The sequence below is a fragment of the Cyrtonyx montezumae genome, unplaced genomic scaffold (assembly GCF_038088225.1).
Source record: "Cyrtonyx montezumae isolate F1298 unplaced genomic scaffold, pur_monq_1.0 scaffold_25, whole genome shotgun sequence".
Classification (NCBI taxonomy): domain Eukaryota; kingdom Metazoa; phylum Chordata; class Aves; order Galliformes; family Odontophoridae; genus Cyrtonyx; species Cyrtonyx montezumae.
The window spans coordinates 7,418,476-7,440,060 of NW_027071992.1; the positions used below are offsets into that span (position 1 = coordinate 7,418,476).

The 21,585-nt window shown below is 37.3% G+C and overlaps 1 protein-coding gene across 1 annotated transcript in view; it reads left to right on the top strand.

Moving 5' to 3' along the window:
* Nucleotides 1-19,183, top strand: part of LOC136050927 (chondroitin sulfate proteoglycan 4-like) — a 38,349-nt gene extending 19,166 nt beyond the window's left edge. The window contains exons 5-10 of the mRNA XM_065740135.1: nucleotides 97-273; nucleotides 5,801-5,999; nucleotides 9,446-9,577; nucleotides 12,996-13,168; nucleotides 16,215-16,398; nucleotides 16,931-19,183. Coding sequence (XP_065596207.1) covers nucleotides 97-273; nucleotides 5,801-5,999; nucleotides 9,446-9,577; nucleotides 12,996-13,168; nucleotides 16,215-16,398; nucleotides 16,931-18,981 — 2,916 coding nt within the window. The 3' untranslated portion in view covers nucleotides 18,982-19,183. The remainder of the gene's footprint in view (nucleotides 1-96; nucleotides 274-5,800; nucleotides 6,000-9,445; nucleotides 9,578-12,995; nucleotides 13,169-16,214; nucleotides 16,399-16,930) is intronic.
* Nucleotides 19,184-21,585: the final 2,402 nt, after the last annotated feature.

The window sequence follows — 21,585 nt, forward strand, 5'->3', positions numbered from 1 at the left end:
GAGCACTTGACTAGATTTACATGGTTTTGTTTTTTTTCTATGTCACATTCATTTTCTTTTAGCATATTTAGTTTTTTAGATTGTTATATTTTTCAGATGGAACAAGAATTAATCTACTATGTTCATGATGGCAGTGAAGAACTAATGGACAATTTTACCGTTATAGTTAATAACACAGAATTACAGAAACAAAGCCTGCCCCAAACAATGTTTGTAACAGTTAATACAATGAACGATGAAGCTCCTGTTATAAAAGCTAACAGAATTCTTCAGGTATGTTTGTCGTAATTTTAAAATGTTGATTTCTAACCTGATATCATTGAATGTACTTTCATAAACAGTTTTGGTTTTGTATCTGTTCGGATATTCAGTACAGTAAGTGTCAGGCATGGAATTTAAATCAAATTGTGCTAATGAAGGTAGGTAGTACGTGGGTAATTTGCATTTAGGATATAGAATGCGGAATGTTTAGGTGATGTCATGAAGAATATTTTCTGCTGCTTTAGTGTAAAAGAATATATTGAGGGCTGCTGAAACTTTATCTTAACCTTAAGCTTATATGAAATCTCTTAGACTAACATACAGCTTTCTGGGGTAGACGCCTATATATCTATATATCTATATATCTCTATATATAGACGCCTAAATACAGCAACACTGCTGTATTGTGGTGTTCTTTGCTAGTATGTCTAAAGGGCTAGTGATGTCAAGAGTGCAAACATTTTACTGTTGCCTTCTGCAGCCTTGGTTCTTGATATTAAATATACTGAAGAGTCAGACCTGCTAAGGTGTAAACTATTTCCTGCTCCTCTCTGAACACCACACAAGGACAGGACAGGAGGAGAGCAGCATTCTCACTTGTGCATTGCTACATATTGGGTGTTTCTGATACAAAAGCAGATTGTTCCCCTTCTGAGGCTTTCTTAGACATTTTAAAGTTTCTAACAGAATAATACAATGCAGTTTGTGAAAATCTAGGCTGGTAGAGGTCAACAAGATATTGTTGCAAATGCTGAAGTTATTACTCTGTGGTACTGTGAAGTGGAAAAAAAAGACATCTCCCCCTACTTTGTCAATTCCTAAAGGAAAGTTTACAACTGCTGACTGATGCTCTCTTTTTTCCCTTACTAGCTGGCTTTTGAACCTTCCACTCTTGAAAAAAGTCACTTCTTCAGTCAGTTCAGTGCCTTTTCAGATCTTTTTCCCTCTCTCCCCTTTTCCCTTTCTCACTTCCCTTCTGTCCTGTCTGTTCTTCCCTCCTTTCTTCCTTCCTTCTACTATTTATTTATTTTATTGTTGCACTCTGTAACAAGAACCAGTTTGTATGTTCCCATATAAACAAAATACCCTCAGTGATTAAAGACTTCTTCCCTGGCATCTGGCAAGTAAATCAGGTGGCTCTGAGAAACACAATTAAATGGGTAACTCGTGGTTAGAGTAGACCAGCAGGAGAGCCTGTTAAGATGGAGAAGACATTTCAAAATAGATTTGAAAGTAGATAATCATCACGTTCATCCATTATATAGATAATCATCCATTGTTCCAATGCTGTGTGTTGTGCATCTAAAAATGTATTTAGTTTCACGTATCTGATTGTGTATTGCCTAGGGAGAATAATTACTGTGGAGATGACCATAGCCTTGGGTTGTGTATATTGCCTTTTCACACAAGACAAGATGGGATTTTTGAGCAGTGATAGTGGTAATACTGTGCATCTTCTCAGTGGTTGCAGCAAGTCTGTGATAAACTGCAGATGCACACAACACAGAGCACCATATCCCTTGCAAATGTTGCTAGTAGAAGGACAAACTGTCTTCACAAGAATTCAAGTAATGGGGTAAAACCTTCCACGGTTAAATTAATCACAAAAGTACTCTATATAGACATCAGCACAGCACATAGTCATGTTTGTTTAGTGGCATACAAGAGATGTGTGCCCTGTTTGGTAGCTTTCTGTGTGCAATATAGGCTTAGAGCTGCATTCTGCTTTGAGAACTAATCCAGTGCAGTGTAGAAAATAGCTTTTTTCTAAAAATGGCTGTTAAGTCCTGGGTTCCCAAGAACAATGATAACACAGCTGAACCTAGCCAAAGTTGATCTTTTTTTGCTGTGCAGGCAGTTTGCATACCCACAGCCACAATATTGCCTTTGTATTATGGTGGTTCTGCTCATCATGCCTAAACTGTTGCTGACAAATAAACTTTGATTTTGTCATGAATAGTTACTAATGTACACACGTACAGTGTGGTGATAGTCAGGTTACATGCTGGGAGAAATACCCTAAAGGTGATCCTTCTTCACATGAACCTTGCATATCCCAAAAGGGTAGGAGAAAAGGGATTTTATCATATGCTGGCTAAATTTGAGGTGAGCTAGGCATTCCTCTGTAGGACAGTACTTGCTGACCTGATGTTCAATATAGCCAAACAGTCTGTGCTCCTCAAGGACATTGCTAGTGATGAATGTTGAAGATAAACTGTGTGTTGCTTTTGAAAAGGCAATAGCTCTTTTACTGTATTTTAAAGTTTGAAAATACACAGAAGTGTAAGACAGGGGATCAGTATTGTGAAAACGAAAATCTAATAGGACCATTTGAATTGACAGAAGCTTGACACCTCAGAAATTTTGGAGTTCTCAGTATGAAGGGAGATGAAAGGAACAATTGTACAATGTAAAAAAGTAGATTTCCAAAGATCTTACAAAGGTAGATTTTACAAAGGTAGCTTTGTGAAGAGCTGAATGATGTGGTCAGTGATGTTAGCTAGTTTTGGCCTTTGTCATGGGACTTGTAGCCAAAGGCATGAAACTCCCATAATCAGAGCATGTTCTGCAAGCTGAATGAGTCTTTCAGCACTGGTTCTCTTATTTCTGGAGCATCCATAAGATATCCCTTATTCAAACAGCAGTGTCTGTTTCTTAGATTGAGGTTATGAATGCAGTGGGAGGAGTTTCAGGCAAACAAACAACCAAATATTTTTATTTATTTGTTTTGTTTCCCCTCTGGCTGAGAATTTATTACACGCTGAGATATTTACACTAACATAACAAATTAGGGAAATTTGACTACAGTGAGAGCTTTAGTAATGCATTCTAGTAATCCTCACATTTACTTTATAACTTTTTTATTAGAACAATAAATGCTGAAGAGATTAATATCAGAAAGATGAGAAGAGATTAGGAACTATACAGTACTGCATAATTTCCTGAAATTTTGGCAGGTTGTATTTTTTTTTAGTGTGTTTATATGTGTTTGTCAGTAGTGATTTGAAATGATTTTATCCTCCTATTGCCACAAGAGGGCCAATTAATTTTTTAAAACAAAATTGGAACGCTGATTTTTTTTTTCTCTAAATCCTTAATTTACCACAGTCTTAAAATATCTTTAAATTTATATATGGATACACAGCACACGAGAAAGAACTGATGAACTGAGTACTTTAAGTGGAGCAGAATAGGCATGGTCATGGGCCTTTTTTTGGACCATGCTTGTGGAACGTGTTAGGCAAGTGCAAGATTTGTGTATTGCTACATTCTAGAAATTCTGATACAATTTTCATGGTATTCCTCAAGGAGGACTTGATTCCAGATGTGGAAAATAAGCTCTACCTGCACAGTATTTGCATTGCTCTGAGTGTCCACTTCCCTACAGCCCTGTTTAGCTCTCATATCTCCTTTCATTACCTGAGGATCACATTACAGGTCATGGAGGACTCAGCATTTACAGTACTTTAAAAAGCATTGTGTGGCAGTGTGCTGGAACAATGGAAATAGACACTGCCTTTTTATAGAAAACCAATCTGAATTTTCCTTTTATTAAGATTTTTTTTAACTGACAGACAATTAGCCTGAATCACACACAATAGTTTTTGTGTATTTCTTTCTAATGTGTTTGTGTGTTCTCTATGTGACATCTTATTTACTGTGCAGAACAATCTGAAACAGTGTTACTCATGGGAAATAAGAGGGTCTTGATAAGAAACCAATGGCACTGATGTACTCATTTGGTGATGCTTAATAAGTCAGCTTTTGCTTAGTGTTCATAGGTGCTCTCTTTCATCAAACTTAGATCTAGCAATTGCATTTCAATTTCAATTGAGAAATTAGCAACTTCTGATTTGCAAGAAGTTTTCCATTACAAAATGTAGCAGGACTTAATTTTTTTTTTTTTTTTTTTTTTTTACTATTTAGAAAACACATATCATTCTATCTTGTCTTTTTTCATTTGGCATGTTTTGTGACAGCCTAGGCTGTAATCTCTGCGCTATTGAAGTGTTGTGGCAAAAATCCTAGAGACTTTAAGAAGACATTCAAGATTTCTTCTGTAGTTTTTAAAAAAGTAAGTTACAGTTAAGGAAAAATCTGATGGATTTTTGTTTCTGGCAGAAGTAAAATGCCTTTTTTTCAGGGATCACATTACCTCTTAAACCACTTGATATAATGTTGCTACCGGACACTTACTGTATGTGCTGAGGCCCTCAGAAGACAAAGAGGAATGGTGCAGCATGTGTTTTGTACCACAAGATAAGTCTTTAGAAGGCTAGGCCTTTTAGCTTATATTCTGTGATACAAACTGCTTGGAAAGAACTGACAGTGGTATACTGAATATAGGGAGGTTTTACTTAACATTGAGATAAATTTGTATATTCTTTGTTTTGTCTGTATTTCTGACTGTATACAGAAAAGATGAAGAGATAGCAGTAGCCTATAATTTTCAGTCAAGGAATTATCTAGCAAGATTCAAATGAAGCCAAGATAACAGTTCTTTCTTCTCAAAAGGAGGATCTGGCAGAATGTGCAGATCTTAAGCTAAAACAAACAAACAAACAAAAACCCAAACAAACAAAAAAAGCATTTTGATTTTCCAGAAGTAAGTAGTAGGTTTTGTACTATCTTCTCAAATACATTGTTTATTTTGTCTGTATGTGTGATTTGCAAAGTGCTAAGCAGCAGTTGGAGGCATGGTTTCCTACCTGTCTCAGCTCTGAGCATCAATGTGGGTTGTTGGTACACTGAAAAAGAGACTAATACAGTTTGTTAAAAAGAAATAGTACAGGTACAAGTCTTCCATTTGCATTAGAGTCCACGTGGTCCTCAGGCCATTTTATTTTTTTCCTTTCTGCTAGTCGAATGTAGATCATGTTGAATGCTGTGCCTGCTGTGAATTACATGGCAATAATATTCATGTGTATGTGTTGGAAGGGAGCTCCTTGACTCAGTTATCAAAATACAGTGTTGTTCTGTTCATAAGAGTTTGGGTAGTGCCTGACAAATAGAGAACTTACTCTTGGGCTGTCTAAAATCCAAACCCATGTAGGGTGTGTTTGTTTGTGTTATTTCATGGTCTTGTTTCTTGAAAACCATGTGCCATGTTTAATCATTACAGTCCGTGATCAGAAATCCAGACAGATAGGAAACTTGTCATAACTGCTAGTGCTGTACAGCATATATCTCTTTCATTTTTATTTTCATTTTTATTTTCATTTTTATTTTCATTTTTATTTTCATTTTTATTTTCATTTTTATTTTCATTTTTATTTTCATTTTTATTTTCATTTTTATTTTCATTTTTATTTTCATTTTTATTTTCATTTTCATTTTCATTTTCATTTTCATTTTCTTTTTATTTTTATTTTTATTTTTATTTTTATTTTTATTTTTATTTTTATTTTTATTTTTATTTTTATTTTTATTTTTATTTTTATTTTTATTTTTATTTTTATTTTTATTTTTTTAGGTTTGTTTGCATGCATTTTTTCTCTTTCTTTCTTTCTTTTTAAACAAATTAAATTTGTTTTTCTAGGTTTGGGTGGGTTCAGTCACAGAAATAACTATTGATGACCTCTGTGCAGAAGATAAGGACTCCTCACCATCAGACCTGATATATTCAATTACGCCGCCTAGCAATGGGCACTTGGCTCTGAAGTCTTCTCCAAATGAGAGCATCCTTAGTTTTACTCAGGCTCATATAATTGAAGGGCAGCTGGTATTTGTACACAATGGTATGTGGTTTCAAAAATACCACCTATTACCAATATACTGATCCTATTCATTGTATTTGTGTTTGTAATCATATGAGAATCTCTTTGTAACGTAACAGAAATCTCAGAGTGCTGGTTATGTGATAGGTGGTCTGACAGCCTAGATGGGAAATGTTCCTTATGACCCCTTACATGAGTGCTCATCATGGAGGCCTGGTGTTCTGTGGGAAAACTTGTCTTCTTACTGAACCTACAGTTCGCAGAAATGTAACAGCCATTTCAGAGATATGCAGTCAATGTTTTTGACCATTGTCATTAAGACTCAGCTAAAAACTTTTTCACAGTGCTGAGTTATTAATGGACTAGCAGTCTCTCAGATACCTGTTATAGTATAGCCATGCTCCTAAGGAGCTCTGGGCAATGAAGTTATGCTTTACATGTGTGATATGAACCTGACTGAAATTCTGCTATAGCCTTTGACTCTTCCACTAGTAGTGAGAGATTGTGTTATTTATTTTTGCTTCATCTACACATTCTTTCTGTAGACAATAAAACAGGGAATCAGAGCAGCCTCCAGGGTCCTTAAGTAGCAGTGCCAAGAAGCCCTGGGAATGAACATCCCTGTGAGGTTCCATTCTGAAGAAGGGATGGGGCTTTTATGGGACAGTAACTGCTGTGTATCTGCTCCAGCTCTGTTATCGTATTGCATCAGCTGAAAGGAGAAGAAAGGAGATGCTAAAGAAGGGTAAACCAGTTGAGTAATGGGGAAGGAGATGAAGGAGGTACAGGATTATAAGAGGTACAGGATTATCTCACCAGCCCCTGGAGTGAGCTGGAATTATTTCTAGGGCTTGCTAGTGTTCACCAGTCACTCCAGATCTCTGCTGTGACTCCATGAGGCTCGATGCAGGTTAAAGTGCTCTGACTTTCAGAGCAGAATCTTGCAGAGTGCATGAATGTTGCTGAAGTTGCTTTAGAAGCAGCTGTTGTTGAGCTGTTGGTGTCCTACTCAAATAATTTGGTCAGGAGGTGAAAGGTCAAAAACATTGCAAAAGTGAGTCCAGATGTTTAAGTTGTTCCAAGGGAAACTTTGATATGTAAAAACCCTGATGGTGTTAGAAGGATGGTAGTTTGAGTGTGAGGAAATGAATTCATTCTGTTCCAGAAGGGGCAAATGCACATCTGTAGCCTTAGGAAATGGATCTTGATTAATAAAAGCAAAAAGAACAGCAAATTCAATTTTTTTCAGTTAGTGGGAATATGGGATGTGCAGTAGATTTGAAATGTAAAATTGCACAGGTCATGCATCAACTCTTGCCACTGCTCTGGCAACATCATGACCTCTAGTGTTTCAGAAAGTACTCTTGACATTTCAATTCTTTTCTTTCTTCAGACTTTCTCCCTTCATCTTGTAAAAAAATCGTTTTCTTTCTTCCTTCATCTTGGCTTGTTATGATCATCTTGCTCCCAGCCTCACCTTAGACCTTCTCATCTCTTGCTGTCAGTGCTTCTTAACCTCCTCTTCAGCTGCTTTGTCCTTTATCTTCAGTTTTCTGCTAAGTGCTGACTTCTTTGGCTCCTCCTGGGAAGTACCCTATTTCACGTTCTCTGCATACAGACTCCTGCTTTTCCTGCTTACTGTGAACCTTTCCAAGGGGAAGAAAGGGCAGCATCTTCTTGGCTGAGACAGTTCTTTCATGCAGTGGCATTGATTGCTCCAGCTGTCATAGGGTTTTTGCATCTGTACATGGCACTAGCTCTCTGTTCTCAGGGTGTTTTGTAGTACAAATGAAATACTACCATGCATTGTTTTTACATCTCTAACATCTATCTTCATAAAAATTTCCCTTCATCTTTGCTCAGTCCTGTGAATTACATTAAGCTGCTTATTCTGTGCTGTGAGTTTGTCTGCCTCTTTGTTCTTATATCCAACCTTTAGATTTTGTCTGTTTTTTAAATGCAAAACTGGGTCAGGCCTTTCCTTTTCTGTACCTCTCTTTCAGTGTAAGAATTCCTTCCCTTTTCTTCTTCCATTTCATTCCAGGGTGCACCCTGCCCAGCTTCTGCAGTATGGAGTCCACCCTTAAGTTTTCCTTAAGGAAGAACTGAACTGGCCTTTTGTCAGCCTTAGTGTTTTCTCAGTGCAGTTTTTACAACTCTCTTTCTGATATCTTTTTTGTCACTTCTGATCAGGTATCTCTTTAAAATTAATTGTAATAAAATAATACCTAAGCAGCACTTCAGGATTTAGTTCTGTTCTTGTCTCTGAAGATGTCTGAGTTTCAGATTATGTCACTCATACAGTTGCTGTGCATTTTCCAAGAAAGCAAATGAAACTAAGCCTTTTTCTCCCAATTTGAAGCAAGTGGTTGATTCCTCAATGCCTTTGAAAATGTGCAACTGCTTGTGTGTTTTTACTGTAAGAAAAGATCAGAGCATAAAAGCTTTTAAAATAAAAAGCAATATTACCCGATTTTCCAGGGCTGCTTCTGTGCCTGGCTGGATATGGAAGCATTGCCTGGGGAAACTGTTTCCTATAGTCTTAGAATCCACATTTGATATTTCTGATACGTTAACTTATTGCTAGGCAAGGATTGTTGATCTTTAAGTGAAAGCACATGGCAACGTTGTACTTTCATGATACATATTCATGTAACAATCTCATAGCAAAATTGGGCAAAGTAAGTAAAAGAACAGTTGTAACTGTTTTGAACAATTAATGTTTTCATTTTTCATTATCTTTTTTGTACCTAATTAAACAATCTGGACAGTCAATTCAAAGCCAGTCTTGGAAAGCACTCTACTAACTGTCGAGTTTAGAAAGCTGCCTTTCTTCAAAAATCTGCTTGGTCTCCTGGAGCGATTTTGCTATTACTTTGTGGTTTAAAACTACACGTGGGTCCTAAGATCAAAGAAAAAAATGAGCATTTATTGTAAGTACACATATCATTTGAAATAATTTAAGCTGTGGCAAGATATCATCTTCAGCAAAACTGAAGGAGGAAAAAGAAACAAAGCAACCTGTGATTTGATTCAATCCTTTAAATATAAATAAAAAATGAAAAAATATTCTAGTAGCTTTTCTCTTAAAATTAACTTTTGTGCCAAAATAGCTTCTTAAATGCTCAGGTCCCTCCTAAGATGTATTAGGAGTAGAAAATTTGGCAGCCACTGTCTCCTCAACTTTAATTGGGTTCTAGGTCTGCTGAAGTTAGTGAAGAAGGGAAGGGGCACTCTGCTTTACAGCTCTGAGATATTTAGCCAGTATTCCTTGAAATGGTCTTCTGTGCATTATGAGCTAATAAAATTCTAGTTTAGATACAGAAATATTAATCAAAAACTGTTCCAGAATGTCTTTGTATTTATTTCAGTGCCACCTACAGCAGAAGCTGTCCAGTGTGTACTATAATTAAAATAAAAAAAAAAAAAGAAAAAAAAACCAGTAAATTTGTTTTTGTTATCTACAGGGGCAATGTCTGGAGGCTTCAACTTTCAGGTAACAGATGGTTTGAACTTTGCACCACGACAGATTTTCAGTATCACAGCTCGGACTCTAGTCATTACCCTTGAAGTGAATGAAGGACTCAGAGTCTTTCCAGGTCTGTTTTTAACAGCTTGTCATGATTTTGTGCACTTGAAAAAATTGCATAGTAATGTATGCAATTATTTGCCAGCTAACTGACTAAAATGTAGGTAAGTGTACTTGAAAACATCCATCTTTGTGCTTTTTTAAAAAACAATGATGTTATCTCGACTGCATTTATTGTTACTATGGTCTTTAAATTTTTGATATGAGTAGTGCTTGGGGTGATGTAATTTGGCAGTAAAACTTACAGGCACCATGTGGCAATAACAGTCAGCCTAAGCTCTGAATATTCCTCGTTGAGAGAAGTTTAGTTTAAAAGCACTATTAATACATTCATAGGGCTAGAGGTGTAATGTGCTGGTGAGAGCATTCAGACTGTCTTAGCTAGTAGTGATTTTTACATGGCCATTACAGAGTGAAGTGTCTGTCTGTTGGATACATAATCTCATCATACTGCTAGTTCACTTTCTTACTGTTTAAACTATTTGAATAGAGTTATGGAGAGCAGCAGGGACTCAAGGATGAATAATAAAGACTGAACAACTTTGGTGTGTATTTGTGCATTTGCAGCTAGTTGGGTGAGCAGCTGAGGAGAGGACTATTTTTAATGAAATCATACTCCTGCAGGAGTTAAGAGGGTCTCACCAGAGCTGTTTCCTGCTTTGCACTGAGAAGGATAATCTCTCCTTGAGTTTTCTTGCATCTTGCTTCTTGTTTGCGCTACCTTTTATTTTTGTTTTTTTTTTTCTGTGAACATGGCCAGAGAGAGACAGGGAGCTAGGAAAGCTCTGTAGGTATTTATCTGTATCTTGGTTTATTAATTCAATACAGAACAGGCAATTCAGTTTCTAAGACTTCAGAAATGTAAGTTGTATAAACAATGGCTTGCAAAAAAAGGTACTTAAACACGGGCAACAAAAAACAGGATTGTAGCAGCACGATCTTCTAGAGTGAGTATAAATGGAATTCAAATAAACCCACTTAAAAATTTATTAATCTGCAGTTTTGGTGTGAAAGGCTGCCTTAGGCACAAAAGTTAATAGGAATTCTGTCTTAAGCCAATGGTAACTGTAAGAAAAGTATGCTTGATACTTCTGTAGAATACTCTCTAGACTTTCTACCAGTTCTGCACTTTGGAAAGTAGAATATTTCTTTCAGCACTGCAAGTTGTATTCATCTAACCTTGCAGCTTTTACTGAATTATTGCTTGCTTTGACTTAGCAAAAATTCTTTTTTGGTGTAAGTATTGTTAGCTTTTTTTGCCTGTTCTCTTCATTATACGTTTTAAAAACATTCTGGAATTTTACAGGTTTCAGTAGCACTTGCTCATTGCGGTATGACAGTTTAAACAGTGATGGTGCCTGACAACCCACACACATAAAAACCATAGCCAGTGCTTTGTTATATTTTATAGCAGTGAGGGAAATGTTAATGTTGAGACAACCTGAAGAATCTTGTGCTGGGAAGCAGGCAAGCTGTGTTTGCACTTCTTTTTGCAGTCTGTTGGTTGGCAGACCGGTCTTCTCCCTGTCAAAGGGTTGGACCACAGCAGAACTGCCACAACTGCCAGGAAAGGTCTTTCATGTCTCAGAAGAAAAGCATTCATCCACTTTCATTATGTGCACTGACCACAGTCAGGTAAAGGTTGTGTTTGAGCAGGATCTCATTTCACAGGAGAGAGTGAGAGACTTCAGTGTCTGTGGCCCTGAATTGTATTTCAGTCTCTACTGTGCAGTGAAGTTCCTTGTGATCAAGTCCTGGCTCCTGAGTGAGGTCAGGTCTTTTGGGAAGGAACGGGGGCTTTGTGAAGAATTGAAGTAATCACAACCATCACTGCAGTGTAACCATGTTTGGGAGTTACCCTGTCTTAAATTTTTATGGTGCCAGGGCCTGATTTTTGATTAATGAGGTTGTTGAGAAGTAACTCTTTATAGATACACGTGGTCTGATGAACTTTTGTTCGCTGTTCTACATTCTTGAGCACATATGCTGTAGACTCAACACATGTTTATGCTTCCCTGTCTGCCTGCACTGCAGAAGAGGAAGACAGATAGTAGAGAGAAGAGGGGAGATTTCTTCAATTAGATAGTGAGAGAATTTTTCTAGCCCTGAGGGACTACTTCACTTTTCTAAGCAACAAGATTGGAAGGTAAAAAGGGGAAAAAAAGCCAGAAGCTCTTTTTGTTCATTTTGTTATAATGATTGTATTTCCAAATAGATGTGTTTTGAACCATAGCACAATTATGTGTAAACAAGTAGAATCCTGTTGTTGTGAACAGCTTGCAAAATATTCCCATTCTTTGGTTTGATTGCTATATTTATCCTTCTGAATATTACAGGAGAAAGATTTTGTGTTATTCCTCTGTAAAAAGAAGGTAGATTTATAGTGGGGACTGTTAATGGAGACCTGAAGGATTTCTGTTGCTACTGTTTGAAATGCTGCATTGACACCTGCAGGAGCATAATGCTCAAGAAAAAACAAGATCAAAAAAGAAAAGAAGAAGTGGGGGCAGGAGGAGCAGGATTATGAAAATATATCGCTCTTCCAAAAGTATCAGTAAACATCAGATTTAGTTTGCTGAGTGCATACCATCAGGAAATAGTGAATCCTAAAACAAAACAACAACAATAACAAAAAAGCCAAAACAAATTTCTTTTCTTTTAGGAAATGTTTAGGTTTGACTTTGTCACATCTGTCAGAAATTGTCTTGGTTTGATTAAATTCCAGGAAGCTGTTTAAGGTCTTTAAGCCAGAAGGTACTGGTTAGTGCAGTTCTGTATATTAAAAGGACCCCTCAGTTGTCCATCCATCTTAATAATACTTTATTTCAGTTTAGACCATTATTTCTGTGTCCTTCCTAATTTGTTTAATCCATTATTTATTTTTCAGTTTCATCTAATAAAAATCATCTTTCTTTTCCTTAAAGTATGGTTTAATCTTCAGATAATAATTGTTTTTGGATATCAGATGTGTTCACTATAAGATTTACTGTGTTAAGACTTCTCAGCCAAATTACTGGGCTTTCTGTGAGCACCTGGGATTACTAAATACATTGCCAATACTGACTTCAGCTACGGTTTGACTTCATTTCTGGACGTGTATTTTAGGGACAGGGCTTCTTATACATGCTCTACTCCTTTGTTCAGATTGCTTTTACAGGAGCTAGTATTTAGCAATTAAATATGCTGAAGAGAACTGCACTTTTTTTCACTTCTGTATAACAAAGATACTTCAGAGTGATGCGTTTTTTAATTACAAATGTTATGGAAGAGTTGTGTTATCAGAAAGTAATCAAAAATAGGGTAAACTTGCAGATCTTATAAAGCATTATTAAAATGCTAAGTAGAGTAAGCAGATGAGAGAGTGGTTTGTAACCTTTTTGAAAAACTGCTGTTGCAAATCTAAGTAACTTTTAATTGATGGCTTTTAGGTTCCAGGAAACCTATTTCACAACATGATCTGAAAGCTGTAACCAACGATGTGACCAATGCAGGAAACAGAACTATAACTTTTATGATTGTAGTTTCCCCCAAACTTGGAAGGCTGATCAGAATAAATTCTGATAATACTACTCAGGAAATCCTCAGTTTTACACAGTCTATGGTAAGCATTTATGTTATAATGGTTATTTCAGCAGTAGATTGTTATTTCAAAGGGCATCCCAATTGTTTTCCTCTTAGTCTGGTTGATTTATATCTGTTTAGTAACCAGACATATGTGACCCATCAACGTGACTTCCGAGATCTGCTGTGTCATTAAATATGTGGCATGTAGTAATGAATGCTAGAGGAGCCTTTTCCTCCCTCTCTTTGAATACTAGCAGAGTCTTGGCAATTTTCACTGTTTTGCTTGTAACAGTATTTTTCAAGAAGAGCTGTTCTGGTGCCATTAAGCAGCAGTCAGAGGTTGGAAGCCTTCAGTTTTTGGCAGTAGGAGTAGCCTTGTGCTGTATGAAAACTCCAAGTATCAGATTCATTTCAGCTGTGCACACTCCTCATGGGTGTCCCCAAGAGGACTTTTATTGACTTGATTGGCTGTGATATTAAGTGTTTAAAGAATCTTAACTGTGACACAGGGTTTCATGCTTGAATGACTAAAACGTGGCAGCTCACGTAACTTGATGGAAAACATTCTGCAGCTGTAAAAAATGGGTTATATCTGTTGCAAACTCTAGCTGTGTGCTCTGTTCTCTTTAAGATATTCTCAGAAAATCTTACCAGGGGAGGTAAAAGGAGCTCAGTCATATGACTTTACTGCAGGAAAAATTAAGAGACAATTTGTTTTTAATCTACATTTACAGATTTAAAAAGAATTAAATGAAGGACTGAGATAACCTATTGGCTGGAAATTGAAACGTGACCAAGAAGACAGAAAAAAGATTGGCATTTATATTCATTAAAATTAAACTTTGAAACAACCCAACCAAGGACTGGTGGAATATATCTCCACCTGAATAATATAAAACAAATTTAAGAAAAGATGCTTCTCTTAAAACTGTGTTATTATCTCATTGTGTTACTGTTCTTATTGCAATTGAGCTGATTTTTTTTCTTAAATTATGAGGAAGGAGAACTGGCTAATGACACCATTCTCTTCAGTTCCTAAAATGGGCATTAAATGAAACAGTTAAGTGTGTCAGAAAATCTTTCAGCTAAAAATGACATTTTAATCTCTTTCCCTACAGACACAATATATACATATGTTTATTGGATGGTGTCATGGAAGAATATGCCACTTTTTCTCTATAAGTTTGGTTCTTACTAATGTATAGCTAACTTTGCTTTGAACTTTACAAAGTTGTGTAAGGATGTGAACTGTAATAATGTGTGTGCTTCTATTCTCTGTTGGAGGTATTTGTGTTGGCCGTTTTCACCTCTAACAAGTAGAGCTAAGTGACTCATTGCAGGTAAAATTAAGGTACCTTAACCAGATCACTATTTATTCTGGCTGAGAATGAGGTATCCTGCTATTAGGGGAAGAAGAGAGATCCAAGATAAACTTACTGTCTTGCAGACTATAGCCACAATATCAATGTCAGGGACAAAATTACATAGATATTGTAGGCATTATATATTTTTCATTGCACAGAGAATAAGAATTTCAATTTCTTGTTTCAAAGCCTGTAAATCTGATTTGAAAAGTATTTTGATGTAGTTTCTTTGTTTATTTTTACTTACTTAACTCTCTGCCGTGGAACTTAGAATTTTGCCTCTGAGAATTAGTTTATTACTAGATTGTAAAAAGAAGTTAGCACTTTTTCAATGATGCTGAAGTCTTCCATGTTCGCTGTGGCTTACTACCTCTTTGCCAAAAAAGGAAAAGAAAAAAAAGTTGCATACCAGTAGAATTTCTCAAGGACAGTTGTGCAACCAATATAGGAAAATTAATATGCATTAAACACGCTAGAATAGCACAGTAGGTTTGAACACAAGAGGTGTGTGTTTTTTTTAATTCTCTGACAGTATGATTGCTTACAAATATTTTCATCTTGCAGCAGTTCATAATTTCTTTATTATATTTGAAGTCATCATAGTGGTAAACAAGTGTTCACCAGTTCCATTTTCTTACCAGTGCAGATATTAGCATGGTTTTGCATTTAAAAATATATAGCTGTAGGAAGATCAACAGTTAATAAACACTGCTGAATTTATCAGCAGCATATTGTGCCTGTTCTTGGTACATTAATTTGCTTTCTTCAACTTGAAGTCCTAGAGGCATGCTTTGAAAAATTGTTTTGAGACAACTTACCATTTTAATATCACTTTTGTGTGCTTTGTCCCATAATAGTTATTAAGAACTAAATAGTATAAGGAAACCATAAACCTGATAGGTTTATCAACTGTAAGGTCAACTGTTTTTGAGGCTGCTGGGAAAACTTGACCCTGAAAGCTTTTACAGGGGATTCAGGATTAGCTCTCTTTGTGGCTACAGGTCAAATTCTGAAGTGCTTCATCCATGATTGCAACAGGGATTTTTTAAATTTTCATACCTTTTAAACATATATCATGGGAACACGTGCTAATAAGTTCCTTCAGGTTGTTTACAAAGCTGCATTAAGTGCACTACAAGTTGCAGACTTTGAAGTAGCACCATCTCAGAGAGGGGTCTCTTTATAATTATTATAAACTAACACAGACAAGCCAGGTAAGTAGTTAACTGGGAAGCTGCCAAGGATTTAGAAGGTAACTGTCTTCTCTCCAGGTCAGTGAATGAATTAACAGGCAAATGTGGAAAGAAATGTAATTTTTGTTATAGTCTTGTGGCTATTAGGAATCCTATTGAACTATTGGTGTATTAAAGTACTAATCTTAAAGTTCTGTTATAGTTCCAGATGAGAATCCTAGTATGAAGATTCTAGCTTTTGCTTTTAGGTCTAAACTAATGCATGGTTGTGTCTAGTACAAAGATTTTTTTCAAGTTTGCTTGTCTGGTAAAAGGAGAGATGTTCAAAGAGAGAAATGCAAGATAATCCCTCAGTAGGAGAGATCTCAATAGGAAGATACTGTATCTACATACGTAGTCATTGTAGATGCACTAATGTACAAAATCCTTTCTTGAACAGTGGTTTTAAGATTGTTTTCTGTCCCTACTCACCTGTATTTAAAATTATTTGCCTTTTTTATCTATGGCTCTTTTCACCCAAAAACAGGTGAATGAAGGCATGATCATGTACGAGCACTCAGATGCAGAGTCAGCTGACTGGAGTGCAGAAGATTTCTTTATATTTACTGTCTCCTCTCCACCATCAGCTCTGGACCCTCAGATGTTTCATATTGTCATTTCATATGAAATTCCCAGACATGATCGGAACAGTCGTCTTCTAGCAAATACAGGTAAAAATAACGTACTGTTTGGCTCTCCACAGTAATAGAGTAGGATCTGTTAGGCTTCCAGTGAACAATTACAAAATATCAAAGGAAAGTTTTTCTTCAGTATCAAATTTTTGGAGTGTTTTAATCACAGGGTGTAGTGTAGAAAGTAGGTAAATTATTGCATCTTCAAAAATGTGATTAACCACCTATCTTCAGTTCTTCCTACTTCCGTAGCAGATATTTTCTGTTTTGCTAGAGATAATGAAAACAACATCTGGAACTTTGAGATACTGATATTTCTTTATGATTAAAGACGATGATCCTTTATGCTCTATAAATCTAGTCAATTATGTGTAGATCTATTTAAGAGTAGTTCTAATATATTTCTATTGATGGCGTATGGAAATCAATTCTTTTTTTTCATGAAAGAAAATTATTTGTTTCCATGTTCTCTTTTTTGGGTATTATCAATTTTTGAAACACATATCTAATTTCTGAAACACTGCTACTTCAAAATACTGAATTTCTAAGACTCTCTTTTCCTTTCTGCTAGGTACGATAGTCCAGGAAGGAGGTAGAATATTAATCAACAAAACAAATCTAGATGCTTCAAATCTATTGTTTAAGCTACCTGAAGTACAGCGCTCCATGTATGAAGTCTGGTATCAAGTCGTGTCTTTACCCCAACATGGCATGATAATTATTGGAGAAAGAAATATTACGAAGGAAAAACCGAATTTCTCACAATATATACTGAACAAATTTGGAATTGTGTACATGCATGATAATTCTGAATCGTTTAAAGACAATTTCACTTTTGCTGTTTGGTTAAACCTAAAGACCAAATCTGCAGCAAAGCCGCGTAGTGAAGTTTTAGAAGAGATGTTTAATATCACTGTTGTTCCAGTGAATGATCAACCACCAGAACTGAAGACTAAAAAGCTGCACCTGAAAGTTCTGCAGGGGGATGTGTCAGTGCTGGGGTCAGAGAATCTGAAAGTTGAAGATCTAGACAACACCCCAGCAGAGCTCAAATATACCGTTGTTAGCAGCCCCAGTAATGGTTATTTAGCAATGAAGAGCAATCTCAGTGCCTCTATACAGGATTTCACACAAGCTGATGTTGACAGTGGAAGAGTTTGGTTTGTACAGGATGGAAGTTCTTCTTCTGGGGTGTTTTATTTCAGTGTGACTGATGGTAAACATCGTCCTTTATACAAACTTTTCAGTCTTGAAGTTGTACCAATAGCTCTTGTCCTTCTCAACCTTACCGATGTTGGACTTCCACAGGGCCAGACATCTGTCACTATTACTAATACACATCTTTCAGCTGTCACAAATGGAAAAAGCACTAATATAGTATATGAAATAACTCAACCCCTCAAATATGGGCACCTGATGATTGAAAATGAGCAGGTTACTAAATTTGAGCAGGCAGATTTGAACTCGGGAAGACTTTCTTACCACTTGTCAAATGTCACTGTATTTGAAGATGTGCTGGAATTTATGATATTCACTGCAGAAAGTAATCTAACAGAACAAGTGCTGACCATCAGAATGAAGCCTTTAGTGCAAGTTATATCTGACATGCAGATTTCAAATCAAGCGGTTTATAAACTCAGAAGCAATGATCTGGATGCCTCTGAGCTAGCTAATTTAACGAACAGTAATCCTAGATTTGAAGTGATAGTGCCCCCAGCTCATGGGAGGATTGTAAAAAAAAGGTTTGTGAATGATGCAGTATTTGAAGATATTCAGACATTCACTCAAACTGACATTGATGGAGGTGTTGTGCTTCTCAGCATAGATACAAATATGACAGGCGTTGATCTGTTAAATGATTCATTCACATTTGTGCTCAGGGCAGATGATGTGCAGCCTGCTGTTGGCCTTTTTGAGTATTCCATAGTGCCATACAGTCCTCCTGTGCAAAATTTTACATCTGAAGTGCCTTTCATAACTAGCATGAGCACTTTAAAAATTCCAACTACTTCAAATGATAGCGTGCCAGTTTCCTCCCATGATGAAGTACCTACAGTAGCACCAAAGAAGACTGTCCCGGGCATGTGGTTGGGTCAGAAATGGTGGGGAAATCAGCTTGAGGAAGGTCCATCACTAAATCCAGCAGTGGGAACAAGGGGATCTGCAGGGACGGAAACCACAGATCAGGTTAATGCTACAAGTTCCAGCGAGCAAGCAGGTGAAAGCAGCAACCCTTGGTACATCATTATACCCCTGGTCCTGGTGTCTGTTTTACTCATTATTGCTGTTATTTCTGTATGCATTTTGCTAATGTGTCAAAAGAAGGAGAAAGCAAAACCACTTGTCAAAAATCAAACCGGTGTCGTCCTCAGCAGTCCAGGTCATTGTCTGGAACGGAGCTTGACTGTACCCACTGTTACAGTGACCCCTCTTCTGAAGGGCGCTGAGGGAAGTACATCCTCCACACTGATGGCAGTAAGACATGAACAGCTGCTTCCTACCATGCTTCCTTCGTCTGTAGAACAGCCTTTGCAAAATAGCTGGTTAAACCTAGATCCTGAAATGATCCAGTATTGTCGAAAAACAAATCCAACTTTGAAGCGCCATCAGTACTGGGTGTAGTTCATGGCCAGCTTTGGTCGTGCCAATAAATGTAATGTGGAAAGGAGAGTGTGCCTTATTGACATACAGTTCATTATCGTGCTTATAATAGGTCAGATGGTGCATTGTTTGTTAGGTGAAACCCAGATAACTGTGAAAGAAAATAAGACTTACTGGTTGCAGTGGCTATAAATTAAGGTTTCCCACCTTGTTAGATGCAGAACTTGTCCTGATAGATTTTTAGTTTACCCTGTGTAACGCAGTATTTTTTATTTTCCATGACAGGAGTAAAGTAAAATGTACTGTCATGGATTATATCTATGTTAACATTATTATTATTTTGAAGAACTGAGTTTGCTGTAAAGATCCTGTGTTCTGGTACTTCTATTTTAAGCACTTGAGACTGTTTTTACAAGTAGTTGTCAAGGTGCTGAGCTTGATAATATCATTTTGACCCAAAGACTATTCAAAGGCCAGTACTAAAGAAACAAAGCTGTCAGTATTTTGCCAACTGTTCATCTGGGTCGGTGAACTCAAAATCTAGAATTCATTTCAGCAATAATTCTAGGACAGTGGAGTACCTTGTTTTGGATGTCTTTTTCTGTCGTTCATTAATTGTGTTTCTGGTATTTACATATTACAGTTGAGGGCAATGTTCATCAGTGAGAAGGACCAAACTAAATCTCTGCTTACTGCTGTGTCCCAAGAGTTAAATACTTTAGCAGCATGCCCAGTCAGAGTCATTTTGAAGCAGTACATTGTTCAGAGCCTGCTGCCAGGTCAGTGTCAGTGGAAAATATGCAGACAACATTTTCAGCTGTTTGAGCTAGTGGAACACTGGTGACAAAAGATATGAAGCCTTCATATGCTCATACTAACATGTTTTTGAGGCCTATTATGCGATTTATATTTGTGATTACCATTTTTCCTTGATGTCTGAGAATATGCTTGAGATCACCCACTACCATCAGTGTAGAAAGCTGGGATTTGAGATGTCCCAAAAGCCCAGTATAGGCCTTTCTAGTTAAAAAAAAAATATATATATATATATAAAGATATATTATATATATATATCTTTACTGCTAGTTTTGAGACTCTCAGCTAGAGAGGTGGTGTTGTCAGCCATTGCATGGACACCTTAGCATCTTTGTGGAGATGCAGTTGTATGTCACCTGCCTTTTCCTGAGACCTTGTTCACTATCATCAAGCAAACAGCAACTTCCCCTCAATCCCAACTGTCAGCATTGCACTGGTACAGGTTTGGGGATGAGCTGCTGGAGAGGAGCTCTGAGGAGAGGGACCTGGGTGTCCTGGTAGATGACAGGCTGGCCATGAGCCAGCAGTGTGCCCTGGTGGCCAAGAAGGCCAATAGGATCCTGGGGTGCATTAAAAAGAGCGTGGCCAGCAGGTAGAGGGAGGTGATCCTCCCCCTCTACTCTGCCCTGGTGAGGCCTTACCTGGAGTATTGTGTCTAGTTCTGGGCTCCCTGGTACAAAAAAGACAGAGATCTCAGAAGAGACCAGCAGAGAGCTACAAAGATGATAAAGGGTGTGGAACACCTCTCTTATGAGGAAAGGCAGAGAGACCTGGGTCTGTTCAGCCTCGAGAAAAAAAGGATCTGATCCATGTCTATAAATAACTAAGGAGCAGGAGGCCAAGGGATGAGGCTGAACTCTTCTCAGCAGTGTGTGGTTGATAGGACAAGGGGAAATGGACACAAAATACATAGTAAGTTCTGCACAAATGTGCATGGGAACTTCTTCCCAGTGCAGTGACGGAGCAGTGGCACAGCTGCACAGAGAGGTGGTGGAGTCTCCTTCTCTGGGGATGTTCAAGACCCACCTGGACGCCTACCTGTGCAACCTGGGCTAGGGAGCTGCTTTGGCAGGGGGCTGGACTCCATGATCTCTGGATGTCCCTTCCAACCCCCACAGTTCTGTGATTCTGTGATTTCCCTTCCTCCAAAGCCATTTAGCCAGTAGCAGGAACTTGATTTTCTCCTATCTACTCCAAGGCTCCACTCCAATAATAAAAAAAACCCCTTATAATCCAGTAGTCTATGACACTTAAAGAAGCATGTCTCACATTTCCCTATCACTGAGATCTTCCTGTCAGCAAAAATAGAGGTGTCTTGCTCTGGTAGCTACCATGGAATGAAGTGATCTGCTTTTAGTGCAGTATCACAGAATCACAGAATTGTATTGCTGCTGGAGTCTTGTGACAAAGTCCATGTTGTAGACCACTGACAAGCTGAATAAAAATGCAGAGATGAAATATGTGCTTAAGAGACTTTTTAAAATATGTATCGTTGTAAACACAGGTAAGCAGGGTTGCTGTATTGTGCCTTAGAGATGCCAGTGCTGGTGATGGTAAAAAAAATGAGCAAAATAATATCAAGTGAACCAAAAAAATAGTCATGCAATTAGAACTTCAGAACTGGATGGACCCTCTGCATATATGTATTTGTATTCTCTGAGCAAGAAACAGTACTTGAAAAATGCATAGAAGGTTGCTGATTTTTTGCTGTCTTTTGTTAGTGTTTGCATAATGAACTAAACTCTTTCTTTGTTTCAGAATTGTTTTTGTCTGACAACATAAGTTTACTTCAAGTAGAACAGGCTGTGT